Here is a 22758-nt window from a genome sequence, read left to right on the forward strand (position 1 = left end):
AATGTTTCAAAGTGGAACAGTGTCCAGACTAGGACAAGTTTGTGGCAAGGTCATCACTGGTAAATCTTTTTATTCTGCTAAATAAAACTTAAAGAGCCTTCCTGGGACACAAAAAAAGAGCATTTTTACTTATCTCAAGAAATAAGGCAAAAAACTAGCCAGTGTATTGCCTCATGTGGTTTGTGGTGCTGGATGTAGACAATGAAGAATGGCAAAAGAAAGAACTGGGAGAGGAAATATTCAGCCAAAGAAAGGACTGGCTTAATCATAAATCTGACATTCAAGACTGCAGCTATTTTCAAAAGAGGTAAGCCAAAGCTTAAGGCTGAAAATGGTGGTCTATAGTAAAATGCTGAAACACACTCAGCTGCCATAGTAGCTCTAAATGCACCAAAGAACACCATGAGAGAAGGAAGCCTGCTTTAGTTGAGTCCAGGTGTGGGAAGAAGAAGACAACTGGGTTAACATCTGATCCTGCTAAAGTGAGATGATTGCTGCCTTGTCTGTCAAAAAAAAACCCCACAAAGAAAAAATAAAAAAGTACCACAAAAAACCCCAACAGAACAAAAAAAACCCCTTACTATATGCACTATATTTAGGGGAAAAATGTATTCTTCTATGCTCTCCCATCTTCTCTCTAGCCACTCACCCATATCAAGAGTTTCTGACATATGGCACGAGTTCCTACTCCTGGGTATTGTTCCGCCAGCACTATACAGAGCATGACACTGGATCTGCTTTCTGCCACTGTAACACTTGTCAAAAGGAACCTCTGAAGTCCTCAGGTTTTAAACAAAACATTATCAATAATAAATAAAAGAAGCATTATTTTGCTTGATACTCTTACCAACAAGAGTGCGTTTCCTTGTCCTGACTCCTCCACAGTCCCCATTACAGGGAGAAAATTTTGACCAGTTGGTAAACTGACAGTCGTCTTGGCAGGGAATCTGGCACATCTGTGTTAAGGGTGGTAATGGGCCAGAGTATTTAAGGCACTCACTGATGTCAGCTTGTCCTCCGTCTTGTCTGCGACAAGTAATTGCTGGAAGCAAAAAGAGATGGAGTCTAATTCACCTTTTTTTTTTTTTTTTTTCTTTTAATAAATGTCTCTATTCTGTTAAGTCTACAATATTCTATCATTCTATCACACTGAAAGCCCAGAATATCTATACAACTTGATATTTGCTGCCAGTTTTACCTTGAATGAATACATTTGTCATTTTTCACTTAAGATTTTGTTTAAAATAATTTATCAGGACTTACCAGGGGAAAAAATTACAGACAACTGTAAATATTATCAAAGTTGCGCCATGCTATCCACACCTGTCCACTTTATACTTCATTTCTCCTGATATCACTGACACAATTTACATCTCAGACAGACATTAAAAGACTTGCAATATTGTCTTAATTTAATTGTAGCAGTTATAAAGTTTTATCAGCAGATTGAATCTCAGAAAGATGGATAGACTTAAAATTTAGAAGCATATTTGAGTTCTTTGAGTATTTGGATATCACTTAACCCTTTACAACAGTATTGCTGCCTGATGTTCTTCAGCAATTTTTGGTCTTGAAAATTATTTGAGGAATACAGCGTGTTTCCTAGGGAAAGATCATCAGCCAGTAGGGGTGCAACTTTATAGAACAGGATAGCCATGTCCTGAATAAAAGCTTCTTACTTAAGAAGAAAAACAAGTTCCTTAAGGAAACATCAGGTCACACAAAAATAAAGAGTTGGAACATAAGGATTTACAAAGAATAGGGAGGGCATTAATGCAGTCTTTAACAATCACAGAATGGTTAATGTTAAGGGACCACTGGAGGCCCCTGCTCAAGCAGGGTCCCCTAGTGCACATGGCACAGAATTGTGCCCAGAAGGCTCTTGAATACCTCCAGGGAAAGAGGCTCCACAGCTTCTCTGGGCAATCTGTTCCAGTGCTCAGTCATCTTCACAGTGAAAAAGCTCTTCCTCAAGTTCAGGTGGAACTTTCCATGCTTCAGTTTCTGCCTCTTGTCCCAAAACTTAGCACCACCAAGAAGAGCCTGGCTCCATCATCTTGACATCCTCCCTTCAAATACTTGTAGGCATTGATATGATCCCCTCTCAGTCTTCTCAAGGATAACAGGCCTCAGCTTTTCCTCACAAGAGAGATGCTCCAGTCCCTTAATCATCATTGTCACACTCAGCTGGATCTGCTCCAGGAGCTCCATACCTCTTGTACTGAGGAGCTCAGACCTGGATGCCAGGTGCAGCCTCGCCAGGGCTGAGTAGAGGGGCAGGATCATCTCCCTCAACCTGACAGCAATGCTCTTCCTAATGCACTCCAGGACACCATTGGCATTTTTGGCCACAAAGGGCATTGCTGGCTCATGTAAAACTCATTGCCGACTGTCACCTGCAGGCCCGTCTCTCTCTCTCCAGGAGGTCAGTCCTGGTGCATGGGGTCAGACCCCACTTGCCCGTGCTGAATATCATACAGATCTTCTCTGTCCATCTCTCCCAACTGTCCAGATCCTTCTGAAGGGCTACACAGCCCTCTGGGGTATCAACCACTCATCCCAGTTTTGTATCACCAGCAAACTTGCTGAGAAGGCACTCTACCCCTTCATGAAAGCCAACAATGCTCTATAATTGTTTCTCAATTTTTTTTTAAGCATGATTGCTTATCTATTCTAAGCTCAATAAACCTAGTTCCTTCCCCAAAACATTGTAAGACTTATTATACGGTAACAAGATAGGAAACTTCTAGTTGTTTGTTCACACAAGAGAATTATATTTATGCATCTGACAGCACACAGTGGATGCGGCATCTCGACTGCAAAATAATTTGGGTCACCTATTGTTGCAGCAGCATTGCATCATGAATATTGCAGCATGAATATTCTGTATTCATATGAAGGAATATATCTTTTAATATTACACTCCACAGTTTAAACATAGCTCTTGAATTGTGCTGAAAATAATTGCTTTATTAGCATGAATTGAAAAAAACTCAAGTTCAACCGTTGGAGAAAAGGGGAGTATGAACACAACACTTCAAAATAAAAGAGAAAATTGCCTATAAGTGGGCAAGAAGAGGGGCAGGTGCCCATCTTCTCTCTCTGGAGCCCACTAAGAGGATGTGAGGGAATGGCCTGAGGCTGTGTAAGGGGGTGTTAATTTAGTCATTAGGGAAGGGTTCTTCGCCCAGTTGGGAACTGAAACAGGCTTCCGAGGGAAATGGTCACTGCCTGAGAGAGTTCAAAAAGCATTGGGACAACACTCTCAGGTATATGGTGTGACTCTTGGGGCTGTCCTGTGCAGGGCCAGCTGTTGGACTTCAGTGATGCTTGCAGGTCCCTTCCAACTCAGGATATTCTATGATTCTATAACTATTTCCTCCTGGAGGAAAAAAAGGAAGCATAGCTAAGGGAACTTTTTTTTTTTTTTAATTGCTTTAAGGTAATTGTAATGGTCTAGTGACCTATGATTTCTTAAGAAAGCTTTTTAGTCTGAAAGTTCTAAACTAAATTTCTGCCTCATGATGACTTAGGAGGCTGAACTTGATGACCCATGTGTTCCATTTCAAGTCCATGTCCCTACTAAAACATACCCAAATGTCCCAAGGGAATTTTTTTTGCCACACATTACTGTAAAACACTGAGAGGGAAGGGGGTGTGTTTTTCCTGAGATACTGAGCAAACAACTTCCCTGATCCTTAACTGCCCTTTGGAGCAGGGTTGCCAGCACTGTTTGTAATAGGCTCAGTACTGCATTAAGTTGTGCTTACTGGGGGGCTGGCCAGCTGCACACTGCCTAATACAATTATTCTGTCAAATCCCATTACTATCAGGGTAGTTTACATGAGGAAATATTTTTTCAGATATAATTACAATGCTTCAGCGAGAAAAATCAAATATCTAAAAATTGAAAATCCATACTATCAGATTTCTAAGATTACACAAATATTTCAGAAAAACACAAGTCAAACTGCTATCTTCCAATAGAAGCCTAGGCTATAGCTTTGGATTCTTGTGAGATGCTCTTCTCTGCTGATAGCACACATCAATATCCCTAAGGTAAAACATAGTTCAGACTAGTTTTACCATGTGGAAATTCACAGAGGTCAAACCTAAATCCTCTGTCTTGAATTTGGCCTTGCTATATGCACACATTAGCAAAACTAATTGCATTATCTTCACTGCACTCTTAGGGAAATACAGGCCATCATTTTTAGCAGTGAAAACTATGCTTAGCCAATGACTAAAAGACAGTCAACTAACTAGGCAATACCCTTTAATAACTTTCTTCAAAAGTTTAATACTCATCTTACATACTGCCTCTCCATCTAGCCCTTGGATAGGATAATCAACATTGCTCACCAAAGAACATTCCTTCTTTCTAGCTAAACTGACTTTTTTTAAAACCAATATTCATTCCCTCATTTTTCCTAGTTATAAAATATTACTCCATGAGCAGATACCCATTATGTCATAAATTGTTTCAGACTCATATTAATGCATCTAATTTACATCCGGCAGACTCAGGTGAAAAGCTCCCCTGAGGATTAACACTTTGGTTTTTCTTCAGATTAACTGCCAGTTGTACCATAGCAATCAAAGAAGGAAAACTTCATTCTCAGGACCTAAATATTTCACCTTAATAACAACACAAATTAGAGGACAGCGTGGCATACTTAATCAATTCCCTTAATTTTCACAGAGCCTGTTCATAACTATTCATGCTACTTTTAGTTGATAAGACTTGGATGATTTGCTCTATATTTAATTTTCCTATTGCTATTTTCCAGATTCGGGTATCAAGGTTTATGCTCCTTATGACTGCTGAAAAGTGGGTATTTTTCCATTATTAGAATCAGGGACTTTGACAACTGCATATGTTCCATTAATACATGCTTTTGGCCAGCTAACAGTCTTGACATCTGAAATGCTCTCACTGTTAGAGGAGTTACTTTTTCCACTCACAAGCTAACCTGGGCAAACCCATCTCTTGCCTATTTGATCAAACCTATGGGTGTTTAAGCAGAGGCTGCTGAGATTGGTGATTTACTCACTATACAGAGAAGTGTCTTCAGCTACTATAAAGCTATACCGTACCAGGCTAATTATTTCACTTATACAACCACACTATATTTATTACAGACATTAGCAGTAAGTGGAAAGAGCATGGTTACTCCATTACTGAATTAAACATAGTAATTATTAAGTGAAAACATAAAACAAGAGTACAGCTAACAGAAAAATCAAATTTAACATAGAAACTATTCACTTATAAAATTGTTCTGCTATTTAACAACTATTAGCTCCCAGAAGAAAGGTGTGAAATAAATAGCAGTCTAAATTTTATAGACAAGGGACTTTGATGTAATTAAAACTTTGTCGGATAGCATTGTTTCCACCAAGTACCCACTGGAGACTACAGGCTAATATATTTCTTGTTGGCATAATGAAACACTGAGACTATATTTTAGCAAGTCATGTCATGTGTGAGTTTTTATAAAAACCTTTCCAGTGTTTCACCATTAGCGTACTTCATTGACATTTCACTGAGGTGTGAGATTCAGTGCCTCCTATACCTAAAAATTTATTTTTAAATTAAGATTCTCTATTGTCCTTTCTTTTACAAAACACTTGCAATATAATTTTTTTCAATTGCTAAGTATTTTAACAAAAAAATATTTTTGTCCAATTCTAGAAAACAAGAATTATTTCAGCCCCCTAAGTTTTCTTCTGCCTTCTATCCATGTTGTCTAAGCTATGATTTCATCTATGTTTATTTCTTTCTTTCTGGGACACAGTGGACTAGACAGTGTGACAAAATATTCCTACCACAAAGTATCTTGAGAAGGAGCATATGCCCATAATATTGTGAAATTACAAGACTGAGTGCTCTTTATGTTCCAAGAACAATAACAATGTATTTCTGCCAAATAAATTTATCTGGAGATTGCAGCTCTTTTTTTTTGCAAATAAAAAATTAGGTTCTCATGTAAACACTGCTTTTGAGCAGTTGTCCAAATTCTTTCTTATGACTCCTGAAGTTGATCACTGTACTTTGCAGTGACTAAAACACAAACCAAGCAATAGAGCACTCTCATCTGTTAAGGCTCAATGACATTAAAATAGTAGTTAATAGCTCCATGAAGATCAGCACTCCCTGATTTTGACTTCTTTCCTTCCAACAAGGGCATGTAACACCCACACATCAAAGTCTCCTGCCTCCATAAGCAATGTCTGCTGAGGGAGGCTGCTGGCCCTGTTTAGCTATGGAGTGAGAAAAGAGATTTTGACCACTGGTTCTGCCTCCAAGCCTCCCCACGGCTCTAACAAGCCTGCAGGCCTCTCTGTGTGCCCATGACCATCCTGGGATGCTTCCTCCCCTTCCTCTTTCAAACTACAAACATCCTGTGAATGAAGAACAGTGAGAGCTCAAGACCAGGTCTTTAATAAAGGCCAATTCCCAGTGACATAAAGCACAGCTCTTCAGGTATTTTCTCTGACATCCAGGTTATTTTAACTTCTGTTTAAATTTACAAATAACCTTCCTCGTGCTATTACAGCATATGCTGACATCACAATTTTCATCCCATTTCTCCTACAAAACTCTGAGGAAGATTCATGATGGCAAGGACTGCAGGCTGTGCAACCTTCTGCAAATCTCTTTTCGGTCACTGGGACAGCCCTTACCATGTGCATCCATCCATACGCACCATGATGTGATTCAGTTATTGCAGTTTGGGCACTCAAGCTTCTCATCTGCTACATGTCCTCTTCATTACTATTGGGATGCAGCCCAACAAGTCCTACTTATATTTGCAGGAGCTACTGGCAAAACAAGTTTTATTAACTTTCTTAGGTTTTCCTATGCAATTCAAAAGGGATTTGAGCTGTATTTCTAAGTTCCTTCACAAGTCACTGAAGCTGAGATTTACTAACCCAGATTTAATATATGAGCATAACATAATTCATACCTGCCTAAATTGTTCACAATTTCAAACATAGTAGCTTGGGTTTACTAAGCATTTATTTTCTTGTCTAGATTTTGGCTGGTGGTTGTTGTCTTATTTTTATTTTCTTGCAGGGGGAGGGTGTATTTTGCATTTGCCACCACTGTGCCTCTCCCTCCTGGATTTCAGGTGACTCGTCAATGAATCTGATCAAATAATCTTGTTAGTTGAGAAACAACTTATGTAAATAAACATAAATTTTGTTGCAGTCAAATATGGCTTTTCTCTGTATTTCCTGTTCTTTCTGGGTGGCATAAAAAGGAAGTGTCAAACTCCTTGCTGATGCACACACATCATCTCCTCTTGAGGGTTTTGAAGAAAAGACAGAAGTCTTAAGTTGCTTCAGTTCTCTAATACACTCCTGCCCTTCTTACCTACTGTTAGAAGACATTTTGTCAGTGATACAAATTCAGATTTTCATTCATCATAGGAATTCAATACAATTGTCATGACCACCAACCTTCTTCAAATAAAGTTCTTGACTACAGCAATGAATTTGCTACTCAGTATTAAATGCTATTTTATTGTGCTTAGGATTAGATAGAAATACGTGCCCATTATTTGCATGAATAGCTAATAAACACTTTAAAATAATACTTCTAGAGAAAACTTTTTTTTAAAACAAAACCCAGAAACCACCGAGCTCTTTTATTCTCTTTCCTCTGCATTGACCCAAGCTACAGTTTTACGACATTCATTTAACTTGACATTATTTGTAAAAAAACCTTCATTATACAAGACAGATGGAAACAAAGCTGTCTTTAACAATGAATCACAATTCTAAACTTTATGATTCACCCAAGTATCTCTTTTGCCAAGAAGGATGAAATGTGATAAAAAAAACTGAAGAATGAAAGCGTAGATAGTAAAGCTGTGATACAAAGCAAGGCATGCATATGTCCTAGTTACTTGGAGAATCCTAAGATCAGATACCTAACAGTAATTTCTAATGATTTCTAACTTCTAGTTTTTCCTTCAGATTTAATTATCTTTCTAACTAAAACATGACCAGTAGCAGACTAGTTTGTTCAAAATAAACTGCTAATGAATGCATGGTCAGATGTGCCTTTTCCCTGGTGTACATTCTCATACTTTCTCATTTAACACATTTGCTGACAGTCTGTGTGTTACAGTGTTTGTGTGTGGGCAATCAGATCACAAATAGGACAAGCTGATAGCAATGGCAACATCTCCTTGCACTGAAAAAGAGGAGCTCAGATCTCTTTCCACAAAGAAGAATGGAATTACTTGCTCTACTGAGTATTAACACAAAATGAAAGAGCAGTGAATGGGAAACCAAATGGCAGAGATTACTTCTAAAAGATTATTGTTTTGCTTTGTCATCAAAAGCAAATTGGCACAAACAGATGGATCAATGTGTGATTTCTGCATGCATGAGCACCAGAAACTTGAAACAGAACTCTTTCTCAACTGGAAAAAAATGCTGGTATGTCAAAAATTTTCACAGTATGGTCAATATTTCTACAGAATTCACCAACAAACAGTTAAATGTACTGATCAAAATCTCTGAATTACAGTAGCAATCATAAATGTTATACCAAATGGATTTCATACTTCAGTGTTTAGCATTTTGTGATTTTGGGGTGGTTAAAAAGAGTTGCACAGTAGTAGCTCAGTCTTTTCTGTACACAAAATAGCTAATAAATAATAGCTATTAAAGAAATTATTTATAGTACAGAATTTTTTAGTGACATATTATTATGAAGTTTTCCACAGCCTGTAGAATTTTTGTTTAGGAGTAGCCAAGTGTGCAGAAGGGAGCCAAGAATTAACACGGAGAGGAGATAAAACTTCTTCTGAAGTCTTCCTTTGGGAACTGGTGAAATCTCCCTAATACTGCCCAGTGCACAGCTCAGTCAGGCAGATGTTTGCTTTCAGGTCAGCCTCCCTTCAGGGAACACCTCACATGAAATTAACTCTTGTGCAGGGGACCAAACAAAAAAATGTGTCACTTAAAATTCACACACGGCTATTTTGATGGCAGAATTTGAAAAGGTAAGAGGGGATAGGGAATTGATGCCCTGTGCAGGAGATAGATTATATAATCAAATAAAATACACTATTCATGTTCAAAATACAATTTTCTGAGGTGTGAAGTAAAAAAAAAATTAGCTGATAATCTCTAGAATTAGAGAAGTGTGTTTTCCAAAGTGAAATTTACTTTTGTGCAATAATTCAACTTGTACTTCCAAGTCATATTCATTGTAAAGGGAAAATATTTTACTTCTGTCAATCTGAGGAAAAGCTGTACTACTGTGTTAAGCTGCCACAGATTATCAATTTACATTACTCAGTATAAAAGATATGGTCAACACATTGTGAGGTATTACAACACTGAGACATGATACATAATAGACCTGAGTTGGAAACTTACATTATATGTTAATTTACATCACTTACATAAATGGGAAAAAATATTGGCCAAAACCCCCTCTGTCTTTAATGCCTATAACTTTCACCACTGCAGAGGCCTAAACAACATTTAGATTCATATTTTGATATCTGGACTGAGGTACAAATAAACTTCCATTTTCCAACTTGAATAATTTGCTCTGGGAATTCTACAATGGAATTTATACATAGGATAGACCTGACAAAAAGCAGTAGTAAACAAATATCTTCCTTCCTAACAATCGATCTCAGAAACAATCACAGAATTCTATCAAAAATACCAGCTTTCTTCAGGCTTAGCCGCTCCAGGGGTTCCTAATTAAGGATTACTCATCCTACCACTTGACCACATTACACTGGAGAGCTACTTGAATTTTATCTGCTTGTGAGAACAAGATTACTGCTTGAATACATCATCTTTCACAAGATCGAACTCTGTGTAGTACCAAAGGGAAATTCTGACAGTCTGTTTTAATAGATTTGAAAAACTACATGGCCATTAATTTCAAAATCATGTATTATTCTATATATGTGTGCCCTGTACATGTTTGGAATTACATTTAAGATAATACAAAGAAACTCTCATGACACAAAAGAATAATAAAATCCAATCTGCATGCACCATTATTAACTGTCCTTCTTTATTAACTGACTTTGAGACAAAGTCAAGGGATTTAGGTACTACCATGTAAGCACAGAAGACAACACTTTTCAGTATTTGAATTCCTGCCATCAAAGACAGAAATCTTATTTTCTCAGTGTGCAATCTGAATGTATCCTCCAGAGCTGCTAGAAATAGATTCCATTGTGATAGACCTCTGAAATAATTACCGCAGCCAGAAGTCGTTTGTATTAGCAGGCAATGCCTTAAGGTTTCATTTTGTGGTAAGCTCTAAATTGATCTCCTGTGACACTTTTTGAGTAAGTGTTAGGAGCTACTAGCTTAAGATTTACTCCATAACTTTTTAAGTACACCATGACCTCCTTTAATACTGCAAGGAAGTTAATGACCTGAACATTTCACTTCTGCAGTTAGCAGTGTCCTTCCTCGGCAATGGCACAATCTGCTGAGCCAATAGTGCTTTAACAAATACAAGTTTGCACTCAGAAACAACAAAGGAGAAAAGCCTTCCTGGAATTCAAGGTTGACCAGTAGTTCAAAGCAATTCAATTACTGTTACAGTAAATAGGAACAACATTTATTTTCCTATTGAATGTATTTAATGCACCTAAAAAAGCCCTTATCCTGGCTATATTTAACAGTCACACATACGCAATTCTGTTAAAGCCACAAAATTCTCTACGAAGACAAGTGACAGTAAAGCTGGATTTGGATGTAAAAATTATTTGCCATATAATGGAAATGGTGCAAAAATATCTGGGCTCCAAGGGTCAGTGGTTTAGAAGTATAACCAGCAGCTGGTTAAGATTGTTTCACCTCAGTGGTTAACTCCAGGCACAGTTCTGTTTAGTCTCTTTAACAACCTGTACAGAAAGCATGCTCAGCAAGTTTGAGGACAATGACAGTTTTAGCAGTCAGTACCTACCTGGAAGGACTGCCATTCAAAGGACCTTCACAACCTGGAGAAATGGGCTGGCACTGAATTCTAAAGTGTAAATACAAAGTCTTCAATCTCTCATGCTCCTATTGCTCTCTGTAACTACTTTAATTTGAGGGTATAGAGAAGAAATAGCCAAAATGCTCCTGGAGATATGCAGAGAAAGGATAAGGGGTCACAGACACAAACTGCATCAGGGAACAAGTGCCAGAAAAGTCTGTAAGATCTCCATGCCGGCAGAGACTCCAAAAATACTGAGACATGGCCCTGAGCACTTTCAGTATTTTCCTTTGCTGACGCACTTAAAGGTAGATTAAATTAATGTTAGGTTACAAGGCTTAAACTGTAAGGCATTTCCCACACCAGTGCATCTACAGATTTCTGAGAATAAATGACAGAAACAAAGGGTCTAACCTCGTGCTTGTAGCCCAGGACCACAAGTCTCCTGTGCTCCCGGACTGTCTTGGCGCACGTACCACGGTACCAGCTGGCACCTGCGCCATTTGTGCGTCTTCCACCTGAAATGAGAGGGGAAGAAATCCATTTAAACCTTGCAGCTATCAAACCCCAGGCAGCACAAGTGCTAGACAGTGTTATAAACCACCATAAGCTGTTGCTTATTTTTACTGACTGGTCACAGGCAATTCCCAAAACAACCAATAACAGTACGATAAACTTATCCCTATTCTGTTAACCTTTTTCTTCTTTTAGGAACTTTTTTTCTTCTTTTAGGAGACCACTAAGATGACATGGAAAAAAGGAGGAATCAAAGGTAAAAAGAGAAAAGGAGAAATAAGAAACCAAAAGGAAAGGTAGCTACAGGAAAGTATTGGGCCAGTAGGCTTGAGTGATTGCAAGGATGCCTCAGGAAATTCCTGGGATCTTGGGTTGCTGAGGGGGCAACACCTTACAAATGTGGAGCCAGCCAAAAAAGCCAACACAATGGGTCCACCATATTAAAAATAAAACCCAAAGAACTTGCAAAAAACTGTCAATAACAAATGCAATACTGCACTGCTTAAATTATTCTATCATTGATATAAACTGCTATGAAAATTTTACAAAAAGTTCCCTGCTAGTGCTGCGGAATACCCCAGCCCTTAAATATAACAAATCCAGGCAAGTCTGTTTGTTGTCACAACTTTAAAATAATCCACAGCTCGAGCCATCAGCAGTTGGCATGTTTTAAACTATCCCAATGGTTTTGCACCTCGAGTTTCATTGCAACCTGCCTCTGTGGGACAGCAACTAAATAAGGCACGAGCCAGCTGAGTGTGTGAGTCCATCTGTCACAGCATGTGTGCAGGTCAGAAAGATGCTAAAGGAAATATATGGAACATGTGTTTAGTATTAGTTCGTGTCATAAAATATAAATGACCCCATCTACCACTCTCCAGCAACTCTTCTTTCTTATGCTCAGCACATTATCATGTAGCTCAGATATGGAAGATACTAAAGAGATGAGGAGCAGCCAGCATTTTAAAGACAAAACTCAGACTCTTATTTTGACTATAAAAAGTTCTTGAGCTCTATTTCTCTGGTGTTTAGACTACTGATTTTTGTAGCTCCCCAATGCTCTTTTCAATCTTTTCATACCTTTTAATTACATAGAATGTGATCTCCTAATGAATTTGCAATGATAATTCTTATGAGATGATGAAAGCAACATCATCTTTAATCTCAAGCTCTTTTCATTAAACTAAGCTTAAATTCTATTTGTACCTCTGCAACAGATAGTAGTTTCATGGGAGTTATTATTCACTAAAAATTTTTTTTATTATTATTTTGGCAAGTAAATCTAACTAATGGCATCAGAATTTTCTAAAATTTGTCTCCATCAACAGAAAGTTCTTGTTGTATGTCAAGACCTTCCCACACACTCAGATAGATATTACAGAACTACCCAAACATTTTCTTAAGCAAAAATTGTTCCACCTTCTGGAATAGTCCTTAACATTCTGTGGTGAAGATCAGGGCAATGAAGAGGACACAGGGCATATGGGGGATATCTTCAGCTCTGGACTGTCTCAGGGCTTACAGGGATTGAAAAATGAAGGCTATGGTAGGTTGAACAGTGTGGCACCAGAAATCAGCTCTCCTAGACATATAAGCTAAAAAGTTCAGAACTTTGGATATTTTAGAAAGATTTGTTTTATATGTTTAGAATGCCAAAACAGTTTCTAGGAAAAATTTATTCTGGAAAGTAATTCTTAGTTCTTACAATGTTCTTTCCAAGGAGCTGGAACAAAATGTGCCAGTAATTCCCACTGGGCCCAACTGAGTCTGTATATCTGTTGTGAAACCTCGATTCAGATGTGTATCCTACTTTTCTAAATAGTGCATGGTAGAAAAACAACTACTGCTAAGTAATGGAATTCAGCAAGGTCTAGAGTTAGTATGAGTTTAGAAAGCATATCTGAGCTGCTTCTGGTTGATTGTCTCACATACCTGTAGCTATGACAGACAGGAGAAGCTTCGCATTCCCTTTCCTCAAACAAAGAGTCTGGGCACTCCCGACCACCATTGGCAGGGAGCTGGATGATGACTCGGTGACGAGACTGCTTCCTGACTGTGACACCCCCTGCAAAGAGTAGAATAGCTGGTTTCTACTGCTGCTACTTAAGGTTGAAACTAATTAGGGTGAAAACAAGGTTTTTGAACCAATTGCCATAATATTGACATGCTATTTTGCCCATAAGCATAAAAATTTAGCATAATAGTTAAAACACTTCAATTTCATCTCAAGGCGAGGAAGAAGAACTAAACAGAAAGCAATACCAGCAATACTGAACAAATGAACAGACAGCTGAAATGAATAAACAGTCCAAGAGAACAAAAATTAAACCAGCTTAGTTTGCTGCTACACTTTACAGTTTGAAGGTGTAAGCTTGCTCTAAAGATTTGCATGTAAAACTAGAAACAGAAATTCCACTCTAGAATTCCTTTACAGTTTGCAGTTTTTAATTATTATGGTCATCCATTATTAATGCTAAACAGTAAATAGTTCCTGGAGGAATTTTGTTTTCAGTCATCTTCAGGTATCGGTTCTTCAGGCAGAAAATTAAGAGAAAAGCTACAGATCTGTATTAGTTCCACAGCAATGCCTATGTTAGGTAAAAATCTTGGAAGGTTTTTATTTTTTTTCACAGAGAGCAGTAGAGCAGACATTTGGCTGACTGGGCTGATATCAGCTTTGGGTGGGTTATTACAGCAGCTGCAGCTTGTCTGATCGCAGAAGCGTGCTGGACCACGGCCAAGCAATTGTAATTAGGAGTGAGCAGTAGGAGAATCCCGGCGGTGGCTCTCCACCACCTGGCCACTCTTCAGCACAGAGGAAACCCTTCACTCCCGAGTCAAACAGCTCCAGGAGATGCCAGGAGCTGGCACAAGGGGCAAGGCAGACGTGCAGCCCAGCAAAGATACTGATCTGCTTGCTGGCACAAATGGGTAAACCCCCATGAAAAAAAAAAATGTTTTTGTAGTATAAAGAGAGTTTGACTCACTGAATAGACAAAGCACTTGTAGTTCACAAATATACTGTTTATAGAAGCCTGTACAATAGTTTGTGGTAAATATTCAGGAAGGCATGCTCATTGCATCAAGAACTTTCCTAAAACCCACATAAACTGGAACAGAAAAGGATGGCATTTTTGCTCAGTATGGACTCCCTGAACAAAAATATTTCAAAAAGAACAATTAATACTGCTGTAAAATAACACATATATAATAATGAATATCTATTTCATAGATTCAATTCCCCGCTCTTTTTCAAAGGTTATGAATTTAGTCTTCCTAACCTCTTTTTTCACTTGTTAGAATGCCTTGAACACTGAAAGGAATTACTGCAAAAATGCCTTTATGCTTGTGTCCTTTACCAAGCATAAAGAATTGGCTGTGACAGCCCAAGTCTGTATGTTTGACGTAACAATATCTATTACATTCTGAGTAGCTGTGAGTAATCACCATGTCCCACACAGGGATTAGCACCCCATGGAAGAGGGAGTATTACAGTCTGACTGTAATAGTACACATTAGAAAAATGCCTCATATAGAGCTTAAGAAGAGAAAAAACCCTAATATTAGCATCACGCTAACTTCATGTGTGATTTCACTGTAATAAAAATTCAGGGGAGACCTGCACTGTTTTAAAGAGCTTTGCCAAGTGTATTAAATTGGTGTTGGATTTTATGTTTAAATCAGACCACTCACATCAACGTAAAGTCTGTTGATTTTTATTAACTCTCCTTCAATTTTCCTTGCAGTAGAAGCAGCCAGACAAAATTATGTAGAACTGCATATCTACTTAGCAACATACTTATCTCCTTGTATTTAAAAACTCGGTTTTTTTTCTGATGAGCAAACAGCATAGGTTTTTCCAAACCCCATTTTATAATCTGACAATTGAAATGCTAACACTGTGTAAGTATTGATGTTAAGATGATAAGCTGATGATAACAGCTATGTGTCTACCCCATAACTAGTTATCTCTTTATCAGTGTAAGATGTGAAAGGGGGTTTGTAACATCAGGCAGAATGTGGAAAAACATCCTAACAGAGGAAAAAGAAAATGGATAGAAATAACTGTTCTATTCAGCAAAAATTCTATGTCCTCCCTGCAGCAGCTGTACCAGATATTACATGTCCTCTGTCAGAAAGAGATGCGTATAAGCATTCTGCCAAAAGTGATTGCAAGTAATTGACTCCCTATGTTTTATATTCTTAAAATTTCTTAGCATGCAATGGACAAAATTACCTTCTTGACATGAAGAAGGACATGGTGTCCAGTCACTGAATGGAGTCACAATGCAGTCCTTCCTACAGGGAAGGAGACAAGGTCTCACAGTTTCAGGTCGAAGACTTTCAGGGCATCTAACAAAAAAATTAGAAAGAAGCATTATCAAATAAACCATCACTCTGCAATGAAACAGTGAATTGTGTGAGATACTCAATGCTTGTAGGCACATGAGGACAGTGCTTGCTGCTCAGAATTCACCAGGATGGAGCACAGCTATAAAACTAGTAGCAATTAAATACATGTGGTGAAAGCAAGCCAAATCTAGCATATTCTGCACCTCAGGATTTAAATAACCATCATCCCTCACTCACCATGCTAGACTCTGTATTTTCAGGGTAATTTCCAAGCTTTCACATAATTATGAAGAAAAGCCATCCCATTTAGCTTGGAAAATACATTTTATTTTCCAAGCTAAATCTCATCACTCTATCATAAATACAAACTCTGGAAGGACACATATATAATATAAATAACACTGCCTACCCAGTGGAACAAATAGGTATAAGCTGGCTGTGATTATGAGAGAAACCAGAAAAGAATTTAAAACTGCCAGATGAATGAGACTGAGAGAGACTGTCAGAAAAGGCAGAAAACCTTACTTGTTTTAGGAAGAGGCTTGATCAGCATATAAAAAGGATTATTGGACTACCACATATGGGACTCATTACCCAGGTCATTTTCCCCATTCTATGGGGATTCTGTCTTTTTCCATCAAGGAAAAACAACTCTCTATGCCACAATACTTGTTTCAGAATGATACAAAAACTCTCGCAGAAGTACTGAAAATATTTGAAATAATTTCAAAATTTCTATTGCTCCAAAAACATACAGACTGTGGACTGTCCGAAGAATATGTAAAGATGTAAGAAAAACATCACATCCATGTTTGAGAGCTTTTGGATCATTACAGAAAAACATTACTATGATTAGCTTTCCCCCTTTTCAGTCCAGGGCAACTGGGACCAGAGACATAAGAGAGGCGAGTGTAATGGTAAACTTTCAGGAAAATCTAGTTTCCATGGTCAGCAGAGAGGAATGTCCTCTACAATGTGAGGAGGACAAAAGCTGATTTGCAGTTTTACAGGAACACACTTTTCAACAATAATACTTGCTTGTGTATGACTTCCATCAGATGTCTGCATTTTCCTGTCAACTCACATATTCTTCTCAGAATATGATCAGTTACCATGAACGAGCACCAATTCCTTGGTGCCCTTTTAAAATGGGATCTCCATCCCTTCTCTTTTCTTCCCTCCCACCAATGTGAAAGAACATGAAATAATACAGCAATAGCTACACAAACCTCCATCGCCCCTCTGTAAGTTCTCTCTACAATTTTAAGTCACCTTGTGTCTTGTTCTATGTGATTCACAAAATTAGATTCTATTTGCAAGGGTGTGTTTAGATATGATCAGATACACTTTAAAAAAACCTCTGCTTCCAATCACATATATTGACAATGTTGTGAGAAATTTTCTTTAAGATTAAAATTAAAAAATGTTTCTGAGAAGCATTGAACGTTGGTTTGCTAATGGCTTTTCTTGAATTGGCTTTTCCCTTTAAAAACAGGAGAAATTATAAGCATACAAAACAGTCTGAAATACACACATTCACTATTTCACAGAGAGCTTCATCTTTCAGGAGTGCTAAGCACTACAATTGCTCTTCAGATACTTAGGCAAGACAATTAGTTCAATTAGAACACCATTTCTATGCTTTATATTGTTTGTATTTACTATATATGGCTTAAAGCAAAGTATTGATTTTTCTCAGTCCTTACTCAAGGTCAAATTAAACAGAAAAGATACATGCTGGAGTCTGTAACTTGTGAGGCAGATAAGGCCAATAATATTGATTGTATCATACCACAGTAATCCTTTTTATTAAGGGGAGTTTAAAACAAGGTTCCTATTTACATTTTCATGTTAAATGTCTGGGTCTTTTAATATGATTCAGTGATTTTGATGTGACAATTTGAAGGAACAACCAAGACCTTTTTTCACTTCACACGATTCATTTATGAAAGTATAAAACAGTCCTCCTCCCAGAATTTAACATCAAATCAAAGGTAGAGGCATTTACAGTAGATTTAAAAAGGATGATAAATCACTAGAAATTTGTGAGATTTTTTATGTAAATGTTCCAAACAAAAGATAATTCCATCATGACTAAATAGAACAGCAACTTAATACACAACAATTTAGATTACTGAATGTGCAGACATTACTCCCCACATTTCCATTTAAAGTAAATTAGGCTTAAATCTACAGCCAAATAAAACAGCAAATGGCAGGCATCAAGCAAACATTTTGTGTGAAAATAGCTGCCTCATGAACTTTCTAAATGACCTCTGCTACCAGTTCTTAGAGTTTTGAATCTATTCTGAGTGGGATATATTTACAGACTGCAAATCCCTACAAAGATATTATCAAATGCATTTTACTAGCAGCTAATCTGTATTTAACCCTGGTAACACAGTAAACTGTAAAACTAAATCATTGGGCCAAAGGAATAACTAAAAAAACCCACATAAATGGGTAAAAAATCACAAAGCTTGTCAAACTAATTTCAAACTAATGTTTCAAATTAATGTCATGCCATTTTCCACTATGCTGCAGCTCCTTGGTCTGGTTCTGAAAAGGGCTTTAGTGTATTTAGATTCATATCATTATTTTTGAGTGGAAATGCACTAATCCATACAGTGTGTTGCTTGTTTGGAGGCAACACGAAGATCTTGGAAATGGTGCTGCTCTGCATTTCACACACATACTCCAAGAATTTTATTGTGACTCAACCTGATGGTAGTAAGGAGCCAACTAGATTGATTTAGCTGTCAGCAGAACTACCATTGTAAATACCACCCATTAAAATCCATACTGGGAAAGGTATTATCTAGTCCTCCTGTTGTGCCAGTCTTGTATTTTTAGAAGATGAAATGTCCCCTCATGAGAACACACAGAAGAGGGGCTTTTTGCCTTTGCAAGCAGTGACTGGTGATCAAGATATAAAGCAGCAAAATCCAAACATAATTTACAGCACAAAGATACTTTTAAAAATCTTTACTTTTTTGGGCCCACTTGTCCCACGTTGACTCTCACACAGATGACCTTTCTTGTCTGCATCCCCACGGAACAGGTGGCCTCCCCGTTCCAGCTGGCAGAGGAGTTGAAAGCAGAGACAGAGGTGTCCTCTATGCACTGTCCCCACGGGCCAGTCTGCCAATGATACACAGTGCAGGAGTGCTCGTTACAGCTGCGCGTCTCCTGGAGGGCACTACTGTTCGGGCACTGTGCTCCTCCTGCAACAATGAAAGAGGGCAAAACATCCTTCACTGGAAGGAGACACAATTTTTATTTAAAAAAAACGCATCACAAACCCACTTTGAAATTTTCTTTGTTATATGTTATCAGTTTGATTACATGAAAGAAATGCTGTTCTCTTTTCCGCCTCTTCATATGCCCAATATTGACTTTGACAAATTTTGGTCAACAAGCCACATAGAACAGACTATTTATGGACAGTATGCAAATCTGTACCAAAAAGGATAACAAAATAATCATAACTTCTATAACACTAATGTGCTTGGACTGATCTACAGCCTGATTATTTCATGATTCTCTGGAAGAGACTGCAAGAGATCACACAAGGATGCATGAAGGTTGTAGACAGAAGAAATGGATAATTATTCTAATTATACATGTGTAAAGACCACTGTTTATGCCTAATTCACAGATGAATTGAAAAGATTTTTGGAGCTCTTGTCCTAGCTCCCAGTGGATGTTTATCCATATTATGTAAACCAAAGAGGATGGCACAGCTGGAAATTCCAGGTCCAGATTAAGATAACAAAGCCTATTGCAGGTTAAGATTAAAATGCAATCAAGGGTCAATGATTGTGAAGAAAAGCACAGATAATGCTATCTTTGTTGTGTTTAGTTTCTTTGATAGTATGTTCAGTTCATTATATTCAAGCACTTCAAACCTACTTTGGCCTCCCAGTCCTCCAGGAGAAATGAAGAGGTCTTTCCTACCAGAGCTGATCACAGGCTATTCCATGTCCAGCCCTGTGAGCAGACATCACACCCACTAAATATCTGGGATTACTAGAATCTAGGTTTGAGCTTCTGGCCTAAAGGAACAATGGGGCTCCTATCTCCAACTGATGGAAAGGCAGCAAAAAAATCTAAGCAACATTTTGGCCTCTCCTAAAAGACAAGAAAAATAAGAGAGACAACTGAAAGAGGAGCTTCTTATTAGTTAATGCTGATGATCCATACTTTTCTCTAAAATGTATGCTTCTACCAAATGCATGTTGCAGAGTACATTATTTATACCCCAACACTGAACTTCAGGTTGACTCTCTGCTCTACAGATATGGGGAAGGGAAAGGGTTTTAAGCACCTGTCGTTGAAATAAAACAAAAAAAGTAAATGTAATCAAAGAAACCATGGATGCTTCAAATACTCCAACACAAGAAAGTCAAGTTGCCAGTATAAAACTACTTTATACAACAAGTTGCTCTGCATGATCTAGATCTGCAGCAAACATAAGAAAAGGTTCATTCAAATGAAAACACAAGATAAAATCATAGTTCTCAATTTATTTCTCTAGGAATATTTTTAATTTCTGGCTTTTCCCTAAAAATATTGATTTAACCAAGCAACAGCAAACATAATATTAGTTGAGATGTCATGCAACAGACTAGCTAATCTTAAATTTAGCAAAGGGGGATTGGAAAAACCTACAAATATGTGAATCTAATTAAAGTATAACTTGAATTTTTTTTGGTACAAAATGGATGCAACTCAAGCCTATCAGAATTGTTAAAAATATATTTAAAATACATATTTAAAATAGATTAAAATATTGAAAATATGTTTAAAATATTGAATGCCACAGGCACCAGTTCTTAAGACATTTGAGAATAAAGTGACAACTGAGGTTCAGTTTCGGCAGCTATGCAAGAATATCTATTCAGGGGAAAAAAAGAGATTGACATTGACTTGTAAATGAAAAACATTGGGGCATGAATGTCTGCAGCTCAGTGGGAATCCAGTTCTGCTCAGTTTAAATCAGGAGTTAAAAAACATGCAAAGACTGAACAAAATGTGGAAATAATACTACTAAAATAAAAATCAATGTGCCATTCTGTCCAGGAAAACAGCATTCTCTTGTGCTTCCTCCAATTTAACTAGGTACAGAAAATGCAGAAGGGGTTGGAAAACTGGCAGTTAGAATTGCCCTTTACAACATCTGTGTAGGGGTAACAACTTTATGAGCATATCCCCAGTAGAGGACAAGGTTGACAGGAATGTATTAATGAGTAACACAGAAAAAAAAATTGAATAGACATTTGAATTCATCAGAATATAGGAAAAAGGGATATACAATAATAAACACATCCTTTAATAATAAATGATCAGTTGACAGTAAATAACTTCTTGACAGTACTAAAAATAATTTCAAGAATACAAAAACCAATTGAGGTTGAATCATTTAGCTTTGGGTTTGAATTTTTAAGCAAAGTAGACTTGGAAGGGAAAGACTAGCTTTGCAGAGAGACCTGCATATTGCTCATAAAATATCTGACAGAATTGTCATTGCTTTTCTGCCTGGTTTGGAGGTGCTAAAGGGGTAAGACACCTTGCTCTAGGATATTAAATGATTGGATTATAATTTTTTTTTTTTGGTGACGTTGACAAGATAACTTTGAAATTTCAAAACGTTAAACATTTTTTAAAGCATTTAGAATCATTGTAAGTAATCATTTTGATATAACTTGTTTTTGCAAAGTTTTATAACTGCATTTCAAAACAGCTGGAATAACCTTAAAGTGTGAGAAAACAGATGTGACTGAAGTGCCTATTGTATTCTAGTGAGTGAAATGGGTGTTACTCATTTCTTTGCTGTAGGCAGGAGGTAGGCACTTCTCAAGGCATCTGCACTTCCTGAAGACAGACACAGTCAGAACCAAGACTGTTCCTGTTCTGCAAACATTGATGCTTCCTGCCCTGGTTTACATCAGTTTCACAAACCAAGCAGACCTGTCCAAAATACACAACAGGTCAGGATGCAGAGTGGACTCATGGTAAATGTGAGGTCTGTCCTCAAGACTTTTCCAGGATAGAGTATGAACCCCTGACCCTCACCACACTCAGCAATCTGAGCTGGTGGGCTCCTGAGCATAAGAAGCACAGTAACATACCCTGCCCTGGCTCACCTTTTTCACACATGTGTCAGGTCACTTAGTAAGTGTTGCCTGAAAATTCAGGTTGCACTGTTCCAAAACTAAGTGGATTTTTTTTATTCTTGTTTCATGAAACACCTCCTGTTCTCCAAAATTTATTCTTTTGTGAATGAGCAATTTGCAGCTGAAATAAATACTCAATTCTGTGCTTTCAGATTTAATTACCAAGCACTGTTATTTCAAACCAGGAAAATAAAAACACATTCAATAAATGTAGGAAGAGTAAATACATTAAAAACCCCTAAGCATAACTTCTTGTTTGCAACTATGAAGTCAAACTGTATTGGAATTTAACAGGAATAAAATTTTAAAGCATATCAACTATCTGTTAAGTATTGATAAGAAACTCCTTTGATCCAGCTATTTCTTACATATTCAATAAATCAGTCTTGCAGATAGATGATAAGAGCTGCTGCTCCCTGTCAAACAGAATATCTGATGAGATGGACAACTGATATTCTATACTATCTAACTGTGATGTTCAGTGCTCTGTGCTGTATGGCCATGCCAAATAGTCCTTCTGGCATTACACTTTGCTGATCTATGAACATGTAACACCCATAGCAAAGCCCTGCTGCACATATGCATCTCTCCCCTAAGAGAATAATAATAAAAAAATTTCCCTTCCCTCTCATTTTAATACATTAAGCTTTTAAGTTGTCTTATTTTCCTCTTTGCATTCAACTTTTGGTTTTTTGATTTTGGTTTGGTGTTTATTTGGGAAGTGGGGTGTTTACT

General features: G+C 37.5%; 1 protein-coding gene across 1 annotated transcript in view; it reads right to left on the reverse strand.

Moving 5' to 3' along the window:
• Positions 1 to 22758, reverse strand: part of THSD7A (thrombospondin type 1 domain containing 7A) — a 266296-nt gene that overhangs the window by 43142 nt on the left and 200396 nt on the right. Inside the window, exons 10-14 of the mRNA XM_059843888.1 lie at positions 18837 to 19071; positions 15732 to 15847; positions 13427 to 13559; positions 11393 to 11496; positions 848 to 1042 (exon numbers count right to left, since the gene is read on the reverse strand). Of these exons, the coding sequence (XP_059699871.1) occupies positions 848 to 1042; positions 11393 to 11496; positions 13427 to 13559; positions 15732 to 15847; positions 18837 to 19071 (783 nt within the window). The remainder of the gene's footprint in view (positions 1 to 847; positions 1043 to 11392; positions 11497 to 13426; positions 13560 to 15731; positions 15848 to 18836; positions 19072 to 22758) is intronic.

Source organism: Haemorhous mexicanus, chromosome 1, assembly GCF_027477595.1.
Source record: "Haemorhous mexicanus isolate bHaeMex1 chromosome 1, bHaeMex1.pri, whole genome shotgun sequence".
Classification (NCBI taxonomy): Eukaryota; Metazoa; Chordata; class Aves; order Passeriformes; family Fringillidae; genus Haemorhous; species Haemorhous mexicanus.